The sequence below is a fragment of the Seriola aureovittata genome, chromosome 4 (assembly GCF_021018895.1).
Source record: "Seriola aureovittata isolate HTS-2021-v1 ecotype China chromosome 4, ASM2101889v1, whole genome shotgun sequence".
Lineage (NCBI taxonomy): Eukaryota > Metazoa > Chordata > Actinopteri > Carangiformes > Carangidae > Seriola > Seriola aureovittata.
In genome coordinates, this window is record NC_079367.1 from 10,143,399 (window position 1) to 10,166,088 (window position 22,690).

At 40.2% G+C, this 22,690-nt stretch overlaps 1 protein-coding gene across 2 annotated transcripts in view; it reads right to left on the reverse strand.

Moving 5' to 3' along the window:
- Positions 1-22,690, reverse strand: part of dscamb (Down syndrome cell adhesion molecule b) — a 114,893-nt gene that overhangs the window by 26,278 nt on the left and 65,925 nt on the right. For both annotated transcript variants that reach the window (XM_056373371.1, XM_056373372.1), the window contains exons 4-11: positions 15,545-15,691; positions 14,591-14,869; positions 13,791-14,066; positions 12,677-12,973; positions 11,269-11,541; positions 9,425-9,703; positions 9,036-9,155; positions 5,608-5,787 (exon numbers count right to left, since the gene is read on the reverse strand). In XM_056373371.1, the coding sequence (XP_056229346.1) occupies positions 5,608-5,787; positions 9,036-9,155; positions 9,425-9,703; positions 11,269-11,541; positions 12,677-12,973; positions 13,791-14,066; positions 14,591-14,869; positions 15,545-15,691 (1,851 nt within the window). The remainder of the gene's footprint in view (positions 1-5,607; positions 5,788-9,035; positions 9,156-9,424; positions 9,704-11,268; positions 11,542-12,676; positions 12,974-13,790; positions 14,067-14,590; positions 14,870-15,544; positions 15,692-22,690) is intronic.

The window sequence follows — 22,690 nt, forward strand, 5'->3', positions numbered from 1 at the left end:
GGGAGGAAAGAGAGGGAACAAAGACTGCAAGGTGCAGAGAGAAAGAGAAAAGGTATGGATGGAATTACATGAGGCAAGAATGGTGGACTTTCTGTCACTGAACAATGCGGAGGAGGCTTCATTTGTACAAAGATGTGTCTTCAGAAGAGAAAACAGTCTAAATGCTGTATCATATAGGAGCACCATTTGAACCAACAATGGCTTCATAGACCAGTTTTGTATGGAAACTGGAACTACTTAACAGCAAGTTACCAAAATACTTTGGTGGTGAAGTGGTCTAAGCACTTGCAGATGGAAATAGAGCTAAAACAATTAGTCACTTAATTGATGAAGAGAAAATGAACTGGTTTGATAGAGCGATTAATCATTCCAGTCGATTTTTTAAGGAAAAATGCCAAACACGTTGTTATGCCTGTCAAGTGCCTCATTCTTTACAGCACACAATGCAGTTTACAATGATGACTGTAGTGGATTTACCATTAGAATTTTTAATTTCAGACAGAGGTCGATAAAAGCAGCCTCTCATTTGCACAAACACCAATTATGCTGTCTACAAAAACAGCTGTTGCTGGCCGATTTTAGGAGTTGAAGAAAGTTAGCTATCTGAGCTAATGGTGACTTTGTTGATGGTTGAACACAATGTCTTCAGCTGATATTTTAATGTTTCCAGCTGACTCTCCAGCTGAGAAGGTGGCATGATTTCATGCTAAAAGATCCAGGCTAAAGCTGCATGTAAGCTAGTTAACCCGGCATGCTAACTTTTGTAGCTTATGTTAGAGCAGACTAATATACTGTTTAATCCATTCAGGGTTCTTACTGGTTTTTGGAGAGGGTTAATAAAAAGACACCACCTTTCAAACTCTTTTGAAGTTGTGCATTTCATGAACTCAGTGATTAATTGATTAATCAAGAAAATAAACAGCAAACTAATCAACAATCGTTAGTTGCAAAGCTGGTGAGTTATGTGTAAATCCTGCTCGGATTCACAACAGACACACAAATATGAGCCTGAGGAGCACCTTACTGTTTACTGTATTAAGGGCTGAAGTGCTCTGTAACTATTCACACATTAAAAAGATCTTTACCTATCTGAAGCACAAAAAGGGTTCTGCTATCGTACTGACAGAACAATTCTGCTTTGTCACTTTACAGGATTCACTGTGCTGACTTTGTTATTTAGAAAGAGGACTAACATCAAAGCACGCACAGAGACACAGAGAGGAACAGTGCAGACTGATGTATAATGATTTAAAAAATATGATGTATTACTCTAATATTCATCTGGGATTAAACAATTTTGTTAGCAGAGTGATTCAATGAAGCTAAAAAAAATGATCTGTAAATGGTAAATAAATGTATGCTTTGTTGTGGTAATGGGGGATTTAGACACTCTGAGGACATAAGCAGCTGCCAGCAAATAAACAAGGGTATAAAATGAAACAAATAATGTGTTATTTATCTTTTTAATCTTTCCCTCATTGCTGGAAATGTAAGAAACAAAGACAGCCAGAGAGTGCAAATAAAGCAGAGAAACATGCAGACTGCTCTTCCCTTGAGCCCCTTCGACGGCTTCTAATTGAAGTATTGACGGATTTAAATGAAGCAGAAATGCACTCAAGAGTTTCAGCATCTAATAACACACACACACACACACACACACACACACACACACACGCACATGCAAGCAGAATGTACACAATACCCCATGCACAGATGGCACAGACATGTGACTGCAAACACATATTCAAGTAGTAAAATATACTTACAGTATGTTTTATAACAAACATACTGTGTGTTTAAAAATGAAGAGAAATGCGTAATTATACACAAACACACAGAAAAACACTGAGCAATGGAGATGATGGCGTTGTCAAACATGAGCAACAGTAATGGTCTCCATTTTTCAAACCACTCATGCGAAGAAGTACACTTTTACAGAAAGCATCTGGATGTGTACAAGTACAGTTTGGGGTTTAAAGGGCATGAAATGTGATCGGTTGATAAGTGACAAGCATGCGACTGAGCCTGCATGTAATGGCTGAGCAGCCAATGGCAGCAGAGGAAGGACAGCACAGGGCGTAGTCATAGGCCCAAAGAATTTACAGCTGTTTCCTGTAATGTGAATTACTCTAACTATGAAGATGACAATGTCAATGCTAACTGAATCATGAATGACTAGAGGTTTTAAATGACACTGCATGACAAATATAATTCAGGAGTAAATGGACAGAGCGTAAATAGTAAATTATACCCACATTTAATGTAATTCTGATGATTTCATGTAGGCATTGACAATCAGCCAGTGTATCATTATTGTATTTTTTAAACTCTTGATTACTGATATTGGCTCTGGCATCAAAAATCAAATATCATGTGTAAAAACGTGAACAGTGTTTGGCATGGAGTCCTGCCATGTGTTTTAGCTGTTTTAGTGGTCAGTTGTTTTCTGGAGATTAGTACATGTCACCAGATCATTCAACCAAATACTAAAGGCTTGGAGTAAAGATTTGAAAGATCTGATCACTGTGGCAAAAAAGACAGAAATATTGCAATTGTATACAGAAAATAAATATTAAATGAACTTAACTTATTTATTGAATCTATAACAGTAATATGAAATACTGTATGTTGACTGTATGAAGCAGCAAAAATATTTTTCAAATTTTATACTGTAGCTGGTGCTCTGCAAATAACCATAGTTATATGTTACAAACTCTCACTAATTCAAAAATATCAATAATTCTGTGTTTAGCACCAAATCAAATGAGATCACAGAGGCTTAAAATTTACAATAATGCTAAAAGTTTAACCTGTTTTGCAGAAATATTGCAAGAGCTAAACTAAATTACAAGTTCTTCACAATACTGCCAGGACTGAACTGGCATCTAATATTGTAACTGTACGATTGCACATTTCCTGAAGGGATTCACAGGGTTAGAATTGGGGCCTTTGTGCAGGTGAGTCAAAACTCTTTAATAGTAACAGAACAAAACAACAAAAGCGAAAGGAAACGTTTTTTAAAAATGTTTTGGTGTGATTTTTTTCCGCAGTAAGAACAGATACTGTCATACTGTCAATGTGCGTGTAACACAAATGGAGAAATTAACTGATAAGGAATGAATTATAGATATTAATTGAAAACCATGTATTAGCCCACTTTGCTTACTTACTTATGTAAACAACCATGTTCATCTTGTGAGAAAAAAAAAAATCAATGAAAACTACAACTAGAAAAAAATTCATCTTAAGGGGAAGAACATGTCTTGGATATAAATAATAAAAGGTGTAAATAATGTTACCATTACAGTTCATGTTAATGAAACTACGAGTTATAAGAAGAAAGCTTAAATTATTCATCACTGAAGCTGTCAAAATTCACTTTGATAGAGCTGAGTACAACATGAAACTTAAGCCTGAAGCAACAGCAGTGTGCGTTCGGTAGGTCAACTGTCTCTCTCTATGTCGGGCACACACACACACACACACACACACACACACACACACACACACACACAAAAACACACACACACACACACTCCTCTACTTTGGTAGATGATACAACTGACTATGAAGAGAATCTGAAACTACGCATGCACTCGCCCTCATCTCTCACATCAGAACAAGATACACACCTACAAAACTATATATACTGTACATAAGCCACTGCTCCTTTTATTATGTCCTATATATCAGTGTGTAGTATTTGTTCATCTCCTCAAAAGACACACACACATATGTCCAACGGCAGAGGGGTTTAAGCAGTGTGGAGCAGTGTGAGGGAAATACACTTCAACATTCATCTAATCTTCTTTAAGTGGGTGTAAACTGTATGTACAAACACCAGTCACAACACCAGACTTGATTGGGCTTGTAAACATCTGCAGTGCTAATGCATTTACATAGTCCCCCTTCAATACGATACCAAAGAGAACACATGCACGTACTGAGAGAGGAGAGACAGGGAGAAGAGCTGCACTGTAGTTCAGTGCAACAAGAGCACTGATTGGATTACTGATCTATATCATCTCACTGTAACCTGTTTATGGTAGGCCATCTCTTTGACTCTGAAAGAGTCATGTTGATATGATGAAGTCCAGTAGATAGAGCACAAGCATATCATGAACAAATACAGTTCCAATTTATTACGAACATTTTTCATTGTATGACACAAGAGCTTGTAGTTTTCTTTAGTTTAAATACATTTCTTAAAAATATATATTAATATTATATTATAAACATATGTTAAGTTTGATATGCTACTGAGAGTTGAGTCTACTGTAGCGGCAGCCACAGTGTTTGTTCTCTGCTTGGTAGAAAATGGAGGCAAAAAAGGTTAGTACAGCCATAGGTCAACTTGCTGCATAGCAACTGGGTGCTACAGTCAGCAAACTGACCTATGAAAACACAAAGAGCATGTTCATCTCTGAGTCTGCTGCTGTAGCGCTGACAGCTTCACACTGTGGTGGTTCTCAGTGCCTTGTGCACTGCGAGGCTTAATTACAGTGACACATGAATATCCGTGACATGCCCGCTGATATTAATGATTAAAAAAACAAAATCATTTGTCCAGAAGTTGAGTTCTACACTAATTATTTTTTTGGCAGCCCTTTCACAGGAAGGTCAGAGATCAGGGTTAGAGAAAGAACTAAAGCATCCAACCTCTACTGTTATATCTAATCAGATTCATATTACAAATTTAAATTCAATGTCTGTGCCAAGTAACTGTATCCATGTTCTTATATATTCTTATATGCAACAATGGCTGTGATTACAGTATTGATGACAGTATGCATGCTTGACAAGATATATAAAACACTCATATCATACCGAGTATGAAATGTACACTGATGTAAAAATACACACAACTGCACACAGTCACGTGTTTTTTATACTTGAGTTCTACTGCACATATCAGACTTTGGGCTGGTAAGGAGACAGAAAGAAGAAGTGATAGAGACAGAGAGAGGGCTGCCCGTCAGCGGGGCTCCTAATGCTCCAGTTTGATAACAGTGGCGAAGGGAAAATAAGCCCCACTCATGTCTAAGCACCATGAAAATGAGGAGCCACTCCTAGCTCTATAGGGGAGCTACATGCTAATGCTCACTGGAAGCAGGAGACCTGTAGTCGGGGACAGTGAACACAGCAGTGAGAAGTGCGCACATGCATGCAAACAGGAACACGCTTACGCAGTGGAAGGAACAGGAGGATAAGCTTTCTGCAGATGTGTTTGTTCAGAAAAATGCTCAATAACTCCTGGTCCTTTAGTGTTACTATGAGCATGGACATAAGCCTCCACTTCTTCAATAGATGTACTAAGGGTCAAGTATTATCAGGATCATGGCACTTTTAGCGCCTTGCTTAGCTTCTAATGTGTTTTTTTATTAGCTGAAACTCATCACAGGGTTTTTGGCCGGAGAGAGAGGGGTTGATGTGAATGATTTATAACCATAATCTACTTCTCTACCAAATTAATGTTGATCAACTTTAAGCAGAGCTATCTGTAAACCCCACAGCTGGATATCCTTCTTTAACATCTGCTACACTGACACATACATTAAAATACACATTGATTACTGCCCATCAGCTGCTATTGACGCAGGCTCTTACTTTTGACGGTGAGGTACATGGACTTGCTGACATCAGCTCCCACGTCGTTGCTGACCTTACACAGGTAGAAGCCGCTGTCATCCTCCAGCACATGTTTGATCAGCAGCGAGCCGTTGCTCAGCAGCTGGATACGAGAGCCACTGTTCAGCAGGATGGGCTGAAACTGGGGGACACCCGCACCTGGTGCAAGTAGGAGGAGGAAAGACAAAGGGAGAGAGAGACAGACACACACAGAATAGAAACATTTAAAATAATGAGGATATACACATTAAGATATAAAATACAACCTTAATATAGTCTATACAGTATGTAGAAATACGCACACATGCCTACAAGTATGTCGACTTCAGTAAAGAAAACAACGTATGGTGCTAAAACAGCATACAGTACTTAACAGTAATCTGATCTCCAGTTTATCAGTGTGTGTGTGTGTGTGTGTGTGTGTGTGTGCGTGCATTCATTTAGCCTTGCCTCTGTGTTTACAGATTTGATAACAAAGCCTGTCAGTTTTAGGGAGGATTGTAAACATGTTTCTTAATACCAGGCCTAAATCCTTAAACCTCCAAACAGCTGCTGAGCAGAGTGAAGCGGACCGAGCTGCTGGTGTGATGCAGTCACAAGAGACATAATGCTCATGTTTAACAAGACAGCAGATTGGTGCAGAGGAACAACAGGCTGAAGGAGAGCAGGGAGGCCTTACATGGCTGCTGGCCTTCAGCTGGCCAGTGAGATTCAAAGATTGTTTACTGTAGCTAGACATGGATTTTTTCTGACTCTTTATTCCTCTGTATCAACTCTCTGGAATCATCTTTTGCATTTTTGTTGGTTGAATTAGTTGATCCAGAAGAACACACAGACATAAATGGCCTAAAAACACATTTTGATGTAATCTAAGTTGAGGACAGCCTCGTCCTAAAGGCATGGATTTGTCTGGTTTGAGAGCAAGCAGAACAATGCTTTGCACATGTCTACCCTCAGTTCTCACGAGTCCAATATGACTGACGTTTGAAATCCATCACTGAAGTGTCGTTGAAATAATTGAACTTGGCATCTTTGACATATTCTGGCTTGCTGCCTGCGTTTAATTAATACCTATCTTTTTAATAGAAAATGATATTATCACTCTTTTTTTATTGTTAAACAATACAGTAGCTCATCCTGCAATGGCTGCCTTAAATCTGCAGGAAATGTGTCTGACACTGAATTCTAAGGCTAACGTCTTTAGAGCAGTCTCTTATCGTAATGAAAGCACTGTATTCCACCTTGCTCATGTAGTATTAAACACATGTGTGAACTGAGCCAGACGTTGCATTAGCTCGTGTTAAAGTTAGCGTGTAGAGATTAGGCCATTTAGTGAGCTGTGGGTTTTTGCTTTTTAATTAAAATGCAGTCAAGTGGCCGTGGCAAGCAAAGGGTCAAGTGGTGACTTTGTTCCTGCTCCCCTGGCTCGGAAAGGGAGGGAGAGGGAGGGAGATGTGTTCTTCCTTGAATTATGGATTTTGCATATCCAAATAGTGTGAGTCGTTATGCTAATAGCAGATGACCTTTACTTACTGTTCCATATCTCCCAGAGACACTCATCTGGCTCTTAGCTACTTCTGTTGCAGTAAAAGCATGCCAGACGGTCATTCTGTGGACAAACTGCACTCTGGCTTACAACAATTTAAACGATAGCTTCCCAAGCCACCTACCCTGAATACATTTTTTTTTTCCAAGGTGGTTTTTCATTGCCATTTTGCTCTGACGGATACCCCGAGTAAAAACCTATTATAGAGCAAAAGGCCAGATGTGAAAAACTGAGGTAAAAATATTTGACCAAGGCCCCAAAAACCAACCTGCATTCTGGTCAACTGAACCATATGGTGCTTCCCTCTGGATAGGTAAAGCTTGTTTCAAACACTATGAGTGAGCAGACACACACACACACACACACACACACACACACACACACACACACACACACACACACACACACAAACACTGCTCAGCCTGATCTCTCCATACTGATCAGACAGTGCTAATCAGGCATGAGGCCTTCTTGTCTCACATCTACACACCCACACACATGCACGCCCACACACACAAATCGCATCAAAGGGTAAAAAAAACAAAAAAAAAAACAGATCAGATTCTTTCATTCCTTTGATCATGGGGCCTAGTACACACACACACACACACACACACACACACACACACACACACACACACACACACACACACACACACACACACACACACTCACGCACCACTCCTCATTGGTTGTTGTCCTTGTGTTGGTGCAGCTTTCATCCCTGGTTATATGGATGATGGAGCAAACACCTGGGGCCCCTCTTCATCTGCCCCTGCTCAAGTGGCTGAACTCACCTGCTGCCTTCCTGCCTGTCTGTCTGCTTCGTTCTGACTGCCTCTGTATATCTGTCTTTTTTGTGTGTGTGTGTTTTTTTTATATTGTCTGTCTCGTTCTCTGATGATTCTCTAATGATGCAGGTGGAAACCCTGTAAGCCCCAAGCCTGTGTTTTCAGTGCAGATGGCTGTGTGTGTGTGTGTTTGTATATCAGTGCATTCACACACATACTGTAAGTGCTGGCTGTGGATGAAGCAAATGGAACCCACTCACCTGTAAAAACAATACTACTGCCACATCAGCTGTGTACAGCACAGCACACACAAGTATCTTAAAGGTGTGGCCCAGCTAGCTGCACATAATACTGTACCGTGGTTGGTAAAAGGATCTTTGCATGATAAATCCTGCTACTGGCTGAAAATATAACTTATAATAATATTTTACAGGTGAGTCATCATTTGTTGTCTTCGGTTAATATTTCATACTATGTAACAAAAATATCCTCTTCATTTGATTATGCATTTCTCCTTTACATGTATAGTAAGTTTGCGTGGAAGTAACATTTAATGATTATAAAAATGGACAGTGTCGATGCTAAAAGCTGCAGCCTTCAATAATTGCACTTCAGCATAGACCAGAAACATCATCAAGGCTCAATCTCAATCTATCTATTGCTGTACTGTACATGGCTATTGTGGCAGTGACGTATCTTGCATTACTCATAGATGATATTTGGTCATTTAGCAATAAAAAACTGAACTCCTAATGCTGGATTCATGTCTTATGGGATTGACAGTAGAGTTGAAAACTCACGACAGACAGTAATTGCAGCTTGTCTTGTGAGGGTTAAACATAGTGTGTATTATAACACTATATCCACCAAATCTGGGATTAATTACACTGAATGATGGTTGACATGATGCATCCAGAAAATGGTAGTTTCAAACTTGTAAAGCGTCCTGGTGACTAAAGTCTGCTCTGTTATTCTTTGAGTTTGAATTCAAAAGTGTGATTTGTTGACACGTCCCTGTTATTGATGGTAGGTTCACTTACGGTGGGTAATGTGTGCTGTGCTTAATGTACCTTTGGAGTGCTCCCATACAATGGTGGGCGGTGGGTAACCTTCAGCAGAACAGTTGAGAGTCACAGTTTTCCCATAGATCCCATCTTGATCCTCAGGCTGAACCACAAACTGAGGAGGAACTGCACATAGACACAAACGCAGACACGAGCAACAGTCAACAGTTATACATGAAATTGGGTGTCTTTAATATAGAGCACCTGTCTGCAGGTTTTCATACCGGCCAAACATTACAACAGTAGATTTTAACTTCAGCAAGGCAGGAGGAACTAATAAGTGAAGTTAGGCGCGGTTGGGATTGGTTAAAATGAAAATCGGCACACATACTACAGATTATAGCAGTTCACAAGGTGCCATCAGATGTACAGTCTGTTCCTTTTTGCTTTCTCACCTCTAACAATGAGCTGACTCTGGTGCTCCACGGCAGCAGCCTCGTTGCGGGCGATGCAGGTGTAGTTGCCGTTGTGGTCGGGTGTCAGGTTGGAGATTCGCAGTGAGCTGGTGAAGTCGATGTTGTCCACGGTCACACCCAGGCTGGCAGGGATTGGCCGTCCATCTTTCTGCCATGTGATGTCCAGTGGCCGGTCACCCGACATGACCACGCAGGGGATGAAGACACGCTGACCGATGGTAAAGCGCTGGAACTCAAATGGTTGGATGTAGGGAGGGACTGCAGAAAAAAGAGGAAAGAGAGAAAGAGAAATAAGGATTAAATGTGATTTCAGCCTTGAGTTTCAAAGCCCATCTTAATTCCATGGATTCAGTGGCAGGTACTGTGTCCTTTTTTCAGAATAATCCTACAATCTTCTAACTATCTTGCTTTAAAGAGGTCACTGAAGGAACATAAAAGACCTGAATAGCAAAGCATTCTGCAATAAGTCCCCATCATTCTACCACTGGAACATTTTGTCCTTTCAGAAAAAGAAGCTGCAAGCGCACACAGACACTGAAAAATAACTTTGAGAAAATAACTCATTCAGGCTGTTTGGGATAAGAAACCTAAGTGAAACAGAATGTTTTGTGTTTGTCAATCAATAATTGTCTATTAATCTACTAACCTACATACTTCCAGATCTGCGACCCTGGCTACTACTGCAATCAACCATTTTATCCAATGATCTAAAACCCTGATTGCAGCTATAGCTCTTACCCAGAAAACAAACAAGTGTTCAAAGTCAGTCTGGGTGTATAATATAATCACACAGTTCTACGATAAGATGTATTCAAATTGCCTGTGATCTAGTCTCTGGGAAATCTCCAGCCATCACACAAGTCATCTGTGTTTGAGTGTCCAGTGAGTTCAAATAACTGTGAAATAAGCAGCACTTTAGCAGCTTATTTAATTCACAACAAAGGGGAGATAATGGACTCCAGGGATCCCCAAAGACACTTCCGCATTTTAAGCATGAGCAGAGTAAATTAACAAATGCACTTGCTCACTATAGCACCACTGGGAAGTGTTGCTTTATATCATCACTCTCTCTTTTCGTTCTCACTCTCTCTCACCCTCCGCTTCCTTCCGCTCCATGGAAAGTGTAATATAGTGACAACAACCTAACATACTGTACAGAGGCAAGGAAATGGGGCATAATGGAGAAGCCCTTTTTAGTATTACCTATTACAGGTTGTAAGATCTCAGTGGAGATCAGTCACTCAGCTCTTTAATATCACTGATACAGTCTTCATAAGCTACACTGATGTACTGAGGAATATCAGGTAGATTAATTCAGTCTGGTGAGATCTATTTATATACTCGTCTATCTGTGTGTGTGTACTTATACATCTTTCTAATTATGGGTTTTTCCTGTGAGGCCGTGTTGAGATACACATGTAGGCAGGGGGCAGAAAAAAGGAGTGCATCAGAATGAGCTTTACATTTCCAAATTTAAACTTTCTGTCAAATTTTGCTTCATTAGCACAAAATATGGAACTTTGGCATGAAACCGTTGAGAGTTTTCTTCACCACCATATATAATAACACAGGGACAAAATCGTCTTTGTGTGTATTAAAAGAACAGTTCAACATTTTGGGAAATATGTTCATTCAAGATCAATACGACACTCTCAGTTAACCTAGCTTAGCATAAAGACTGGAAACAGGGTGAAACAGCTAGCATGACTTTGTATAAAAGTAACAAGATCCAGTTAGTAATTAAGACATTATATCTAATTTGTTTTATCAATTAAAATGACAATTCGTTGTTTTATGACTCCACACAACTGAATGGGATTTACCTCTGACACGGACATGAACACTCTGAGAGTCCATCTTGTTTGGTTGGACCATCACCTTGCAGTTATACTCGCCAGCATCCACCTGCTGCACGTTGGTCAGCTTCAGTGTGCCATTGTTCTCAAAGGCTCGCTGCCGGTGGTTGAATGGAAGCAGTGCAGAGTTTTTGTACCACTTTATGGAGTAGTAAGGGTAGCCAATCACACGGCAGTGAACAAAGGCATCCCGTCCGGCAATCGCTGTGATGTTTTTCATTGGACGAATGCTGGCGCGGCCTAAAAAGTGACAGGGAAAGAGAAAGGAACCTTATATATAGCAGATGCATGGATAGTGGCATGGACATCAAATTACAAGTGCGATTTGTGCAGTGAAGTTTTTGATGTGTGCTGCTATTTTAAATAAAACAATACATTTCAGACTCACGACTTTACAAATAAATTTCGGGTCAAAACGAGGTGAGGTCAGCTGCTTGTAAAACAGAGAAAATTCCTCTCCTCAACTTTACATATGATACTTGCCACCAAAATACTGCTGAAACTGCTGTTTAAAGCTTTTGGTGTTTGTTTTACTGCAAGATCTTCGGCTTAACTCTAAGTAGAGTAGAGATTAAAGTGTGCTATCCATCTGAAGGAAAACAGAATGTTTAAATAACACTGTTCTACTGATACTTATAACTCGGCTCTAGCTGCTCACCCACATAACAGTTTCACATTCTGTGTCTCATAAAATTGAAACAGGGTAATCGCTTTAACATCTGATCGTGAAGAGCTGAATTGGCTGCTTGAGTAAATATACTCAGACACAGACACACATGAACACACCCGCATACACACAAGCAAACCACAGATACATTTATTCATGCAACTAAAAGAAATATATTTTTCTTCTGGCTATTTACAAACCAGGCCATTTTGGAACCAAAGATCCAGATTTGCTTGTGTGCAGCAAGCCAGGATAATTCATTTGGCCTAAAAATACAGGCATGTAGGAGAAGCACAGTAGTAATTTGGAGAGAAACGGACAAAGCTGCAAAATTATACAAGGGGAAGGGGAAAAAGAAAATAATACATGAAAAAGAACACAAAAATTGAGGCAAAATCTATAAGTGGAGAACAACCTCAAAAGAAATGTAAATGTGATTAAAGATTTAATACTAGAACTAAAAATGACTGAGCAGCGATAGTGGAGAAAAACAAAAGATGAAGAGAAAGTAACAATTATCAAAAGGACACACATAAAAGCAAAGAAACCAATAAAATCCTAAAAAAAAAAATCAGAGCCAAACAACAAAGAGCACTCATTTACTGCAAATGCCAGACATCCAGCTGGACAGAGAGACATAGACAGACACACTGAGAGACAGACAGGTATGTGTATTGTTGTTCTTGGAGGAGCTGATTTGACAAGCACCTCTTACGTTTATTCGAGCCTGGTGGTACACGACCCCGGCCGAGTTGCTGCACGTGCACCGGTACACCCCGCCGTCCTGCACCTGGGTGTGTGTCACATTGAGCTGGCTGACCACGTGGCCCTCGTGGGTCTCATAGTGGCCCAGGTGGTGATGGCTGTCTTTGATGACGGGGTCATCGTCCAACGACCAGGTGCACCTGGGAGGTGGCGTGCCCTTGACGTTGCAGACCAGGAAGACGGGCTCGTTTGGGTTCACCACCTTCTCGCTGAAGGAGGACAGGATTTTTGGAGTACCATCTGTGGGGGGGGGGGGGGGGGGGGGCAAAGTGGAACAAGGTAGGGGATGGGACAATAAGACAGTATTTAAAACGTGACCACGTGTTAGTGATGATCACCAGCTTAAGGACCACTTCACAGATGCTTTACATAGCAGTCACAACACCCCTGTTTTTAATTACTCAACTTTTTCTGCACACCAGGGTTTGTGAGTGTTTGAGAGGTGATGTGCTGTTTGCTGTCAGCAGGAAACCTTTGTCATGAAAGCCCTTTTTGTGAGATAATGATTAAGTCTTAAGGCAGCAAAAGTGTTTTTTCAAGAATTCACCATTTTGTGCCTTTATGTTTCATTTTGTATGAGGACACTGTGTGCCAGAACCACTACACGTAGATTTCATTATAAAGAGTGATCCAGGAGCTTTCCTCCCAGACGCAGAGGCCGGTTGGCTTTTGAAATGTCTGTGTCTGCCTGCTGCTGCTCTCTGATAATCTAGGTCTGTTCCACATGATTATAGATTATCAATATCTTCTTTTTACAGCTCCCTGGCCACAGGAGACAGTTGCCTGAGCAACGGTGCCAAGGTAAGCTATTGCATTCAAGAGTGTGTGTGCATGTGTTTGTATGTGTTTGTGAAGTCTGGAATGATCATACTAACGGCGGACTAGAGCTGAGAGTCACAGCAGGATGCCATTAACACATAAACCCAGTATTGATCTTCAGGCCCCGAACCTGTCCCTGCTAACTTATTGATTATGCATAAGACAGCTACCACTGTGTGGCTTTTGGTCAGCATTTGTATGCTTGCTCCACCCTGCAAATGACATGCGCACATTTTACCTTCAAGGATGACTTGCACAAAGTCCTGTGCGGACATCTTGCCCTTCCTGGCGAAGCACTGGTAAGCTCCGCCATCACTCTTCGACATTCCCTCCATGATGAGGTTCTCCCGGTTGAGCCCAGTGAAACGAACGTTGTTCCCAGGGTAGATTATCTCTCCGTTGCGATACCATGACAGCTCGTACTCGTCCGAGCCACTCACGCTACAGGACAGAGACACCTTGCTCCCCACACTGCCTTTCACCTTCCGAGGGCTGACCACTGCTTTCAACGGCTCTAATGACACAAAAATACGAGAAATGTTGTGTTTTCAAATGTGCTTTAATGATTACTTGATTAGCTGGACTGAGAGGAAGATTGAAAGAAAAAGTTCAGGTTGGATGTGGTTAGCATGGCTACAATTTCTAAAAAAAACAAAATCTCTGGATTAGAGCTAGAACAGAAAATTGATCTGCAACAAAACCAATGACAATTGATTCATCAGTCTTCCCTGATGTCTCTTTAGCTTTTTTCACTAGTTTGGATAAACTCTAAATCTATATGTATGTGTTTTGTGGTTACTTGATGAACTTTGGTTGCCTCAGGAGATGCCTCTCAGCAAAATCCTTTGCCTCATTGATCATTGAACATCATAGTTAATGATAGTTATGGACTAGAGTTTGATGGACTGGACACTCTGACCATGGACATGAGGTCTTTAGTACCTCCATTTCTCATTTGCACCATCCCTTCACATCACCATGTGAACGACCAGTCTACAGATAATACAGAGGTTCCCCTCCTTTTAATAAAAGACTTACGTTTTACATACAGGCGCCCCATGACCTCAGCGTTGCCATAACTGTTCCACACTTCACAAACGTACGTCCCAGAGTCACTTGGCTGCGTGCTCTCTATCAGCAACCCTGTGATGGTCTGGCGGAAGCGGCTGTCTGGCTCCAGAGGGCTGTTGTCCTTCAGCCAGCGGTATTTGGGCGTTGGGTAGCCGGAAGCCTTACAGGGCAGCTCCACCCGATGATTAATCATCACCTCTCGGTGGTCAAAGCCATCCAAGATGCCTGGCTCAGCATTGGTGGGGTCTGTAAGGAGCAGAGAATTTAGTGTTAATTAGTGGCGAGTGTTGCCAGGCGCTTGATAGTATAATCCAATATTGATTCTTGAGGTCAAGATTCAGTTCTATAAACTATATATTTTCTTATGTGAGGCAGAGGAGAGAGAAACAGACTGTTCCTATAATTTGAGACAGGTTTTTATTGTTGCAAAGAAACTGGAGAGGGTACGACAAACTGATTCTTGTTTATCCCTCTGTCTGTCCATTATACTGTATATGAAGTTACTTTGGTTCATATAATGCAATACAATTATTGTTTTGTTACTGACTCGTCCAAAGAAGGACTGCAAGATTTGTAATCATCCCTACAAAGTATCCACCTTCAGGACAGTTGTCCAACTCACTGGGAACTACACTGAGCAGACAGTAGGTCTGGCTGTAACCCTAAATATGATCTTACTTTCATAATTCTTCACGTTTATGTTTGATATAAAGTTTGGTAGTAATGTTAATACTCAAAGACATTCTTCTTTCTTGTTCAGGTTTTAAAATATATGTAATGATGACCAAGGGCACTCCCTAAATATCCAATACAAAATGTTGTCCTTGTACCATTTGTCTCATCTGTTTCAGTATAAGTACTCTGTCAGTATGGACCGAGACTTTGCAGTTTAACTGATTCCAGTTTGAATGCATTACTGACCTGACACTATGAGACGTGCACTGTTGCTCTGGCGAGTCTCGCCGGTGTAGCGGTGGCGTGTGGTGCAGCGATAGTTATTCAGCCCATCCTCAGGCAGGACGTCCAGAATATACAAGGCTCCCGTGGATGTGATGAGATATCTTTGTCCTGAAGCAGATAAGAAGAGCACGTGGAAACACATGAAAGGCAGCAGTTGTGTGGTTGTTATGTATATATCAAAACAATTTTTACAGTATAAAGAATTTATTCACTGCGGCACAACTGAAAGATTTCTTTCTCCATCGGGTGCTGGTAAAGCTTGAGTCTCACAGCAAACAAAACCTTTATAAGTTATTCTTTATTTCTACATGAGACAACCGAGTTCACTGGAGTGAAATGAAAAAAAAAAAAAATTTCTCTCATATAAATAAACAATAATAACTAGGGATTTAGAGAAAAGTGAAGTTCTACTGCTGACTCACAAATAACTGAAGTAATGCTGTAAATTAGTGTGGTGAAATCTGTGTCACCCAAATAATGGAACACAAAATATATCCATAAATTTCAAAAATGCAAAAATTAGGTTCATAAAATCAGATCTTTGACCTCTACCAGCTTGTATTGTCTTGTCTCTGATTTCTGCTGTTGCGGAAACCACACTGGCGCCAATGTCTGGTATAGAAAGCCAATCCCTCTTTGGCTGTCAGAGCCAGTTCTCTATGTACGGTAATATTATGTTAATTCTGCAGATCAAACCAGGCTGAGTGGGGTTGTCAACATCCATAAGGAATGAAACCTTCCTCTCCGCCATCACATGAATGCCCACATTCCCATGGGAGCAGATTGATGTCAAAACTGATCGAAAAAGCAATTTACAGGAGATTGTCTTCACTGTGCAGTGGTGGGCATGCTAAGACAGAGGCAGCTAAGGAAGCTTTTAAGGCCTAAGGAGAAACAGCCCTGTAACAGCTACAGGTAATGTTGACAGGGTCGAGGAGAAAAAATGATGCACACTGACATCATGGGGTTAAGGAAAATACCATTGCACACATTAGAGGTGGGCGCATTAAAAAGTCTTCATCATCTTAGCATCTCTCCCTGCTAATTTTGTCATGCACAGTGTGTCTAAATACAAATATAAGGTGGAAAACATTTAGCGCAAAAACACTTAATATGTCATCATTTCACAGTGTAAATATTTTACTAGTTTTAAATGACCTGCTCGCTAAGCTAATAAAATATGTCATAAACAAGACGCCATGGATGTGACAATATAGTTTGTAAGGTGTCATGTTTCATTAGGGATTATTCCCTTGAAGAGGTTTCTATTTCTTCTTGTATGTGTGTGGGTGTGGGTGTGCGTGTGTGTGATTTGACTGACAGTAGCAGAGTGTAACATAATGTGTGTATTAATATGAAAACTTGGCACTATGAAATAACGATTATCAGGGAAACCTTTGTGGTTACTGTGTTAGATTATCAAGCTCGGGCAGTTCATGTCTGTGGAAGATGTTTTTCATACGGTACAAGAACGAATGGCAGAAAGCGGCTTGTTATGAAGGTCCAACAAAGATACTGTACATCTAACCACATCTGCATGAAGATTATTAAGAAGACGAGAAACCTACAGAGGCTCTAACGCTGGTACAGTCCTGGGTGACTCTGATTAAGGTTATGTTTTTTTACATTATTTTTTGACTGCTTAGATTAGCAAAAAAAAAAAAAATCTCTCTGCATATTTGATTTTGATTGCAGCCCATGTCTGAAGGCAGTCATATCAGCGATTTATCCAAAAGTAGAACAAACTGGGGCTGTGTGGGAGCTGCTAAAGCAGATTAGCAGTGGGTAATTCATTTAAGTTGAACAAGGGGAGCTTTGGGGTTTCTTGTGATTTTTCTCTAAAAGAGTAAAACATGTACAATGTGACGTGTTTTTTAAAGTTATGATTAAAAAAAAAAAGGAAAAAAAAGTGGGTGGTCTGTCAGACAAAAGCAAAAATTCACCAAAATGGTTCTGAAGTGATAAATTCCACATATTTCTGTCTATTTTCAGTACACTGGCGCAGTTTTGATATCTACTGCTGTCGGTGAGGATGGCCTTCCAAATAGATATTTCAAGATCCTATGAAAAATGCATGGACAAGCAGGTACAGAGGTTTCTCTTTTCTATACGGGTTAACAAATTAGATGCCACCTCCCTTAGGTCACGTAACATCATCCCTTATAGGTCAGAGAGAAAAACAGCTATATGTCACACTATAACTGCAGGTTGCCTCCACACTTCCTGTTGTTGGGCTGCGATGCTGTGTTGAGTTACAGCGCTACAAGAGTGTCAAAAGTCTAAAGCTATTAGGTGTAAAAACCTAATAACCTAGATATAATGTTACACTAATGTTAACATCAAACCACTGTATGTTTTAATATTCCACTTGAGACCAGTATCGATGAAAGCATGTCTAATATGCTTACATTGTGTATGCATTTTAGATGTTTATACATGCAAAGGAAAATCAACCTTGTGGGGTTAAGCAAATGGGGGGTATACAGAGAGAAAACAAAATTGCACAGCTATTGTAGGCATTGACCTAGATAGAACCGACAACAGATTCCACGGATTTGATGTCCTGAAGGGGTTTCACTGGTTTACATACAGGGCTGTTAGATGGGCAACCAGCAAGTGGAATCTATAAAGAGAGGGAGGGAGGGAGGGTGTGACTGAGTGTAGTGTGTGTGTGGGGATGCCGGCAGCCATGCATGCATGTCAGTATGCGAGACGATTGGTGGGAGGAAATCTTCTCAGAGGTTGAGGAGGCCAGATGAAAAAAAAATTAAAAAAATTAAAAAATGCTTTTGCTTTTTAACTCCATTTTCACAGAGAAGTTGATTTTTCATTTCATCTCATCTTTTGCATGGCTTTGCATTTCAGTATAATTCATAAATTCTTCCTCTATTGTAAATATTTACCTACTTTTTCCTGCTGATCATACGTGGCAGTGATCATTATCAAAAAAAGCAAGAAAAATACTGGAAATATTTGACCAATAAATACCACTATATGTAAAAAAGGTGAAAACCCTGGAGACTATATATTACCATGCTGCAGCAAAAACAAAATTCAGACATCTCCTCAGAAACTGTCCACTCCACACACACACACACACACACACACACACACACACACACACACACACACACACACACACACACACACACACACACACACACACACACAGCCTCTTTCCCTTTTTTCTCTCCTCCCTTCTGGCTTCTCCATTTTGATTCTGTACTGGTCCTCTGAAATCTCACTGTGGAATCCATCTTGAGTGAGACAAAATGGTATTTCACTCCAGCCGCTGTGAGCTGCTGTAATTTTCTCTTCAAGCACCTCTATGCTCCTGCAATGCCTTTTAAGACGTCAGAGCTCAGTTATTGTGTTATGACAGAATGAAGTGCAGGCAGAGGGGACGCTACAGTAGGGAGGGGATTCAAAATGAGAGCTATTGTGTTGAATTGTATTGTATTGTATTTCTTCTTTTGCCAACCGCTCCCCTTTAATTCCTCCGCTTTGTCTTTAACTCACTCAGTACATCGGCATTTAGGAGTAATTCCTTTTCAAAAAAACAGTATGTCAAGTAAGAATTTATGCACAATGTCCTTTTAAACACTTCCTTCCATTCATTCACAGCCACAGCTACTGTAAAGTGAAAAAGTGCTCCACTCCACCAAACACACTTTATCTAATCATCCCCACTTTGCCAGAGACAGAATCTAATACGAACAGCAGGCTCTCACTCTCAGCAGGCTAAATAAGCCTCGACGTACAGATGAGCTAGTGTCACAGCATCCTCGCTGCCAACAGACGCTCCGAAGCACGATGTGATTTAAATGAGAGCCGAGCTGGTCACATCTTAGCTGACAATCTGCAACTCAGTATCTAGAATGAATTAGTGCTAAACTACCAATGTGTTTATCCCAATTGGTCATGCAAAATCTGTTTTTTTTTTTTTGTTGTTCTTTTTTTGCATCTGAAGCTGCCCGAAAAAGAGAATTTTGTGCGTTAGAAATTATCTGCAGTTTTCACCAGAATCAATCTGAAAGATTGTTCAGACCATTGTTCAAAAAGCTTCAAACTACAGAAATTGAAAAACATGGTTATAACAACGTGGGATGTGATTAACCTATCAAACTGTTAATTTCTCTTAAATTTGCCCTGTGTACATTTCTAAAATTACTAAAATTATGTTCAGATTCAATGGTTTTCATCAAAATGCACTATTCTTAAGGTCTCAGAATGTTTGAAAAGTAGATTTTTGGATTGTTTGCATTCACGTTTGCTTCTTTACTGCCTTTGTTGCTGCATTGCTACATTTATGACCACATTGCCACCCAACTATTGTTAGTATAGTACCAATGGTCAAAAACTCCACTTCATACCTTTAATTTTCCTTAAATGAAATCAAAATGTGTCTACATGATAATCTCACATACATATTTGTCCGTGTAAAAAGTGCAATTCATCTTAGATAGATACCAATGCATTAGTGCAGATTGTGAATATGAAAATGATCCAAAACAATATAAAAGGCCCATTATCCAATACAAGATTATCTTACTATCACAAACGAATCACACTGATTAACAATATTACACAAGATATACTACACGATAGTATATGTGAGTTGGAACAGGTTAAAATGTTTAGAACAAAGACTAATCTCTTCTGTAAAGAGGGAGTCGGTGAATGAGTACTTATTGTTTAAAGAGGAAGGTGGGACTGGCTCTCAGTACACTGTGAGTCAGACAGTGAGGAGGGACCCACTTCTAGTCGGGTCAGCAGAGAGAGTGATGATAAATGGGCTTATGAATGTTCTACGTCTGTGTGGTAACTTCTCTGGCCCACTTTGACTCTCCGGAGTCAGTTCAGACATTAAATTGAAATTAAAAACAGATAGCTGTCTATCATGGGCTGTACAAAGTGCATCACCTATCCAATTATTTTACAGATTAAATATTACTTAAAATGGTCTTGGTGTGCTGTTAACATGGAAACAGAGCCTCTCTACATATTTTTTTCTTCATTAATTCAGCAGTGGTGGACCCTCACGGAGCGATACTACCATTTACTGTACAATCCTATACCACTACAAAAACATGAGAGAGGAAACACTGCAGTCACTGCTGTGGTGGTAATGTCGGAGGAGAGAATGTTGCATTCTCAAACTAATTTCTGCCTGTTCAGAGTCGGGGGTACGTTGCATCGCGAAACAGGGCACGGGGGGCCAGACATCAGATCACAGCTTTAATCTGAGTTGATTGAGGTCAGATTGCAGGACTGAACTCTCCAACGCAGAGCTCCTCAGGGCTGCACGGCTACATGCAGAGAAAATGAAATGAGTACTATGGCTCTTCTCCAGATCTAACCAAGAAATATCTATTGTTAATCTATCTGACTGTCTGTCTGTTTAGATTAGCATATACTTATGATCAACAGCAATACACAATCACACCGATGAAGAAGATACAGTATATCAAACAGTACTGAACCCCATGCCTGGTAGTGTACTGTAGGTGTCATGCTGTAACCACTGTGTTACTGCATATAGCAGACCACTAGGTGACTGCAGACACTGTGGCTCTCTACAGGATCCATTTAATTAACACAATGACTCTGAAATCAATAAAAGACATGCTAATGGTCAAACTACTGCAACACTCTTTAAATCAGTGCATACAACCTCCTCTGATGCCACAGCACAGTCGTGGAAAAGCAACATGATCCAAAAATGAAACCTGATTAAAAAAAAAAAAATGAACTATATTATTGGTGAAATGAAAATACAGAGGAATTAATGTCAACCTTCAATGTCATATTTTGTCGTTACAGTTACTTTGCAATTATATGGCTCCTCTCTGTGCCAGAGTTCAAGTTATCAGTGGGTAATTTAGAGCACCTGTTAGGTAGGTTACTATGTATTTCGTGGCTGGAAGCAGAATTGTTACATATTGGTTTTGTAGATGTTGCTGATGACATGTGAGACATAACATGTATTAAGTTTAAGAGATGTTGGCATATTTTGTTACCATTGGACAGAACCAGGTTAGCTGTTTCCCCCTGTTTCAAGTCTGTGTGCTAAGCTAAGCTAACCGGCTGCTTGTTGTAGCCTTGCATTACATGGACAGACAGACGATCTTCACATCTCATTATCTGCCAGAAATCGAAAAGCATATTTCCCTGAATGTTGAAATATTCCTTTTAGTTCGTTAAATATTCCTTTTAATTCCTTAGAGTTGGACACAGACAAAGCTTATTGTGGACAATGATGTTTACATTTCTGTGTCTCACTTGTCTCATTACACCAGTGAAGTGTATAATGATGAGCTACAACTCCTGGTCAGAGGTGGAAGTACTTGGTAAGAGATTTTTGTCAAGCAGTGCACCAAGTTTTTCTTTGTTCTCGCACCTTTTTGTTTGCGTGCTTTGGATATTCATCATTGTTGTTAAGAAGGCAGTTTGTCATGTCTAAAATTGTTGTGGAATCATAATCATGAAAAATGTGTGCAGTGGGTTTATCCTGAGGTATCACATAGCTTATGAGTTAGCAGTTAAAACATAAAGTTTATTTTATACGGCCATCGTCTGGCCAATGAACGCTTTATTGTACTGTGGACTGACCACTCAAAAAAAAAACTAAAAACACCTTCAAATTGTTTTGTGACAGAAAAGAAAAAACAATATGGGGATGACTATTACTAAACCAAATGAAAATGTAGATTAGCTTGAAATACTTAAGCTAATACTATTAAAATCAGGACAAATCCAAAAGCCTTCAGCACCTGTAAAAGTCACCTATAAAAATCTCTTTCTCTCAATGCACCTGCTGTGTGAATAGATTTTAGTAATACTCAGTAAATGACAGAGCTGCCATTGAAGCCTCAGTGAAGAAGGCATCCTTGGTTCAGTGAAAGTTTTGGCATCAGAGATGGAATGCTAAGAGACTCTCTGTCTCTTATTCAGCCTCAAAAACCTCTGTGTTCCTGTTTGGCTCATTCTACTTCCTCTCCTGCTTCTTCTCTCTCTCTACTGCTTGGTCTCCCTCTTTCTCCCCATCTCTGTCTCTCCCTCTGTGTCCTGAATGCTAAAACAGTGTTTGGCTGTGTCAGAACACTG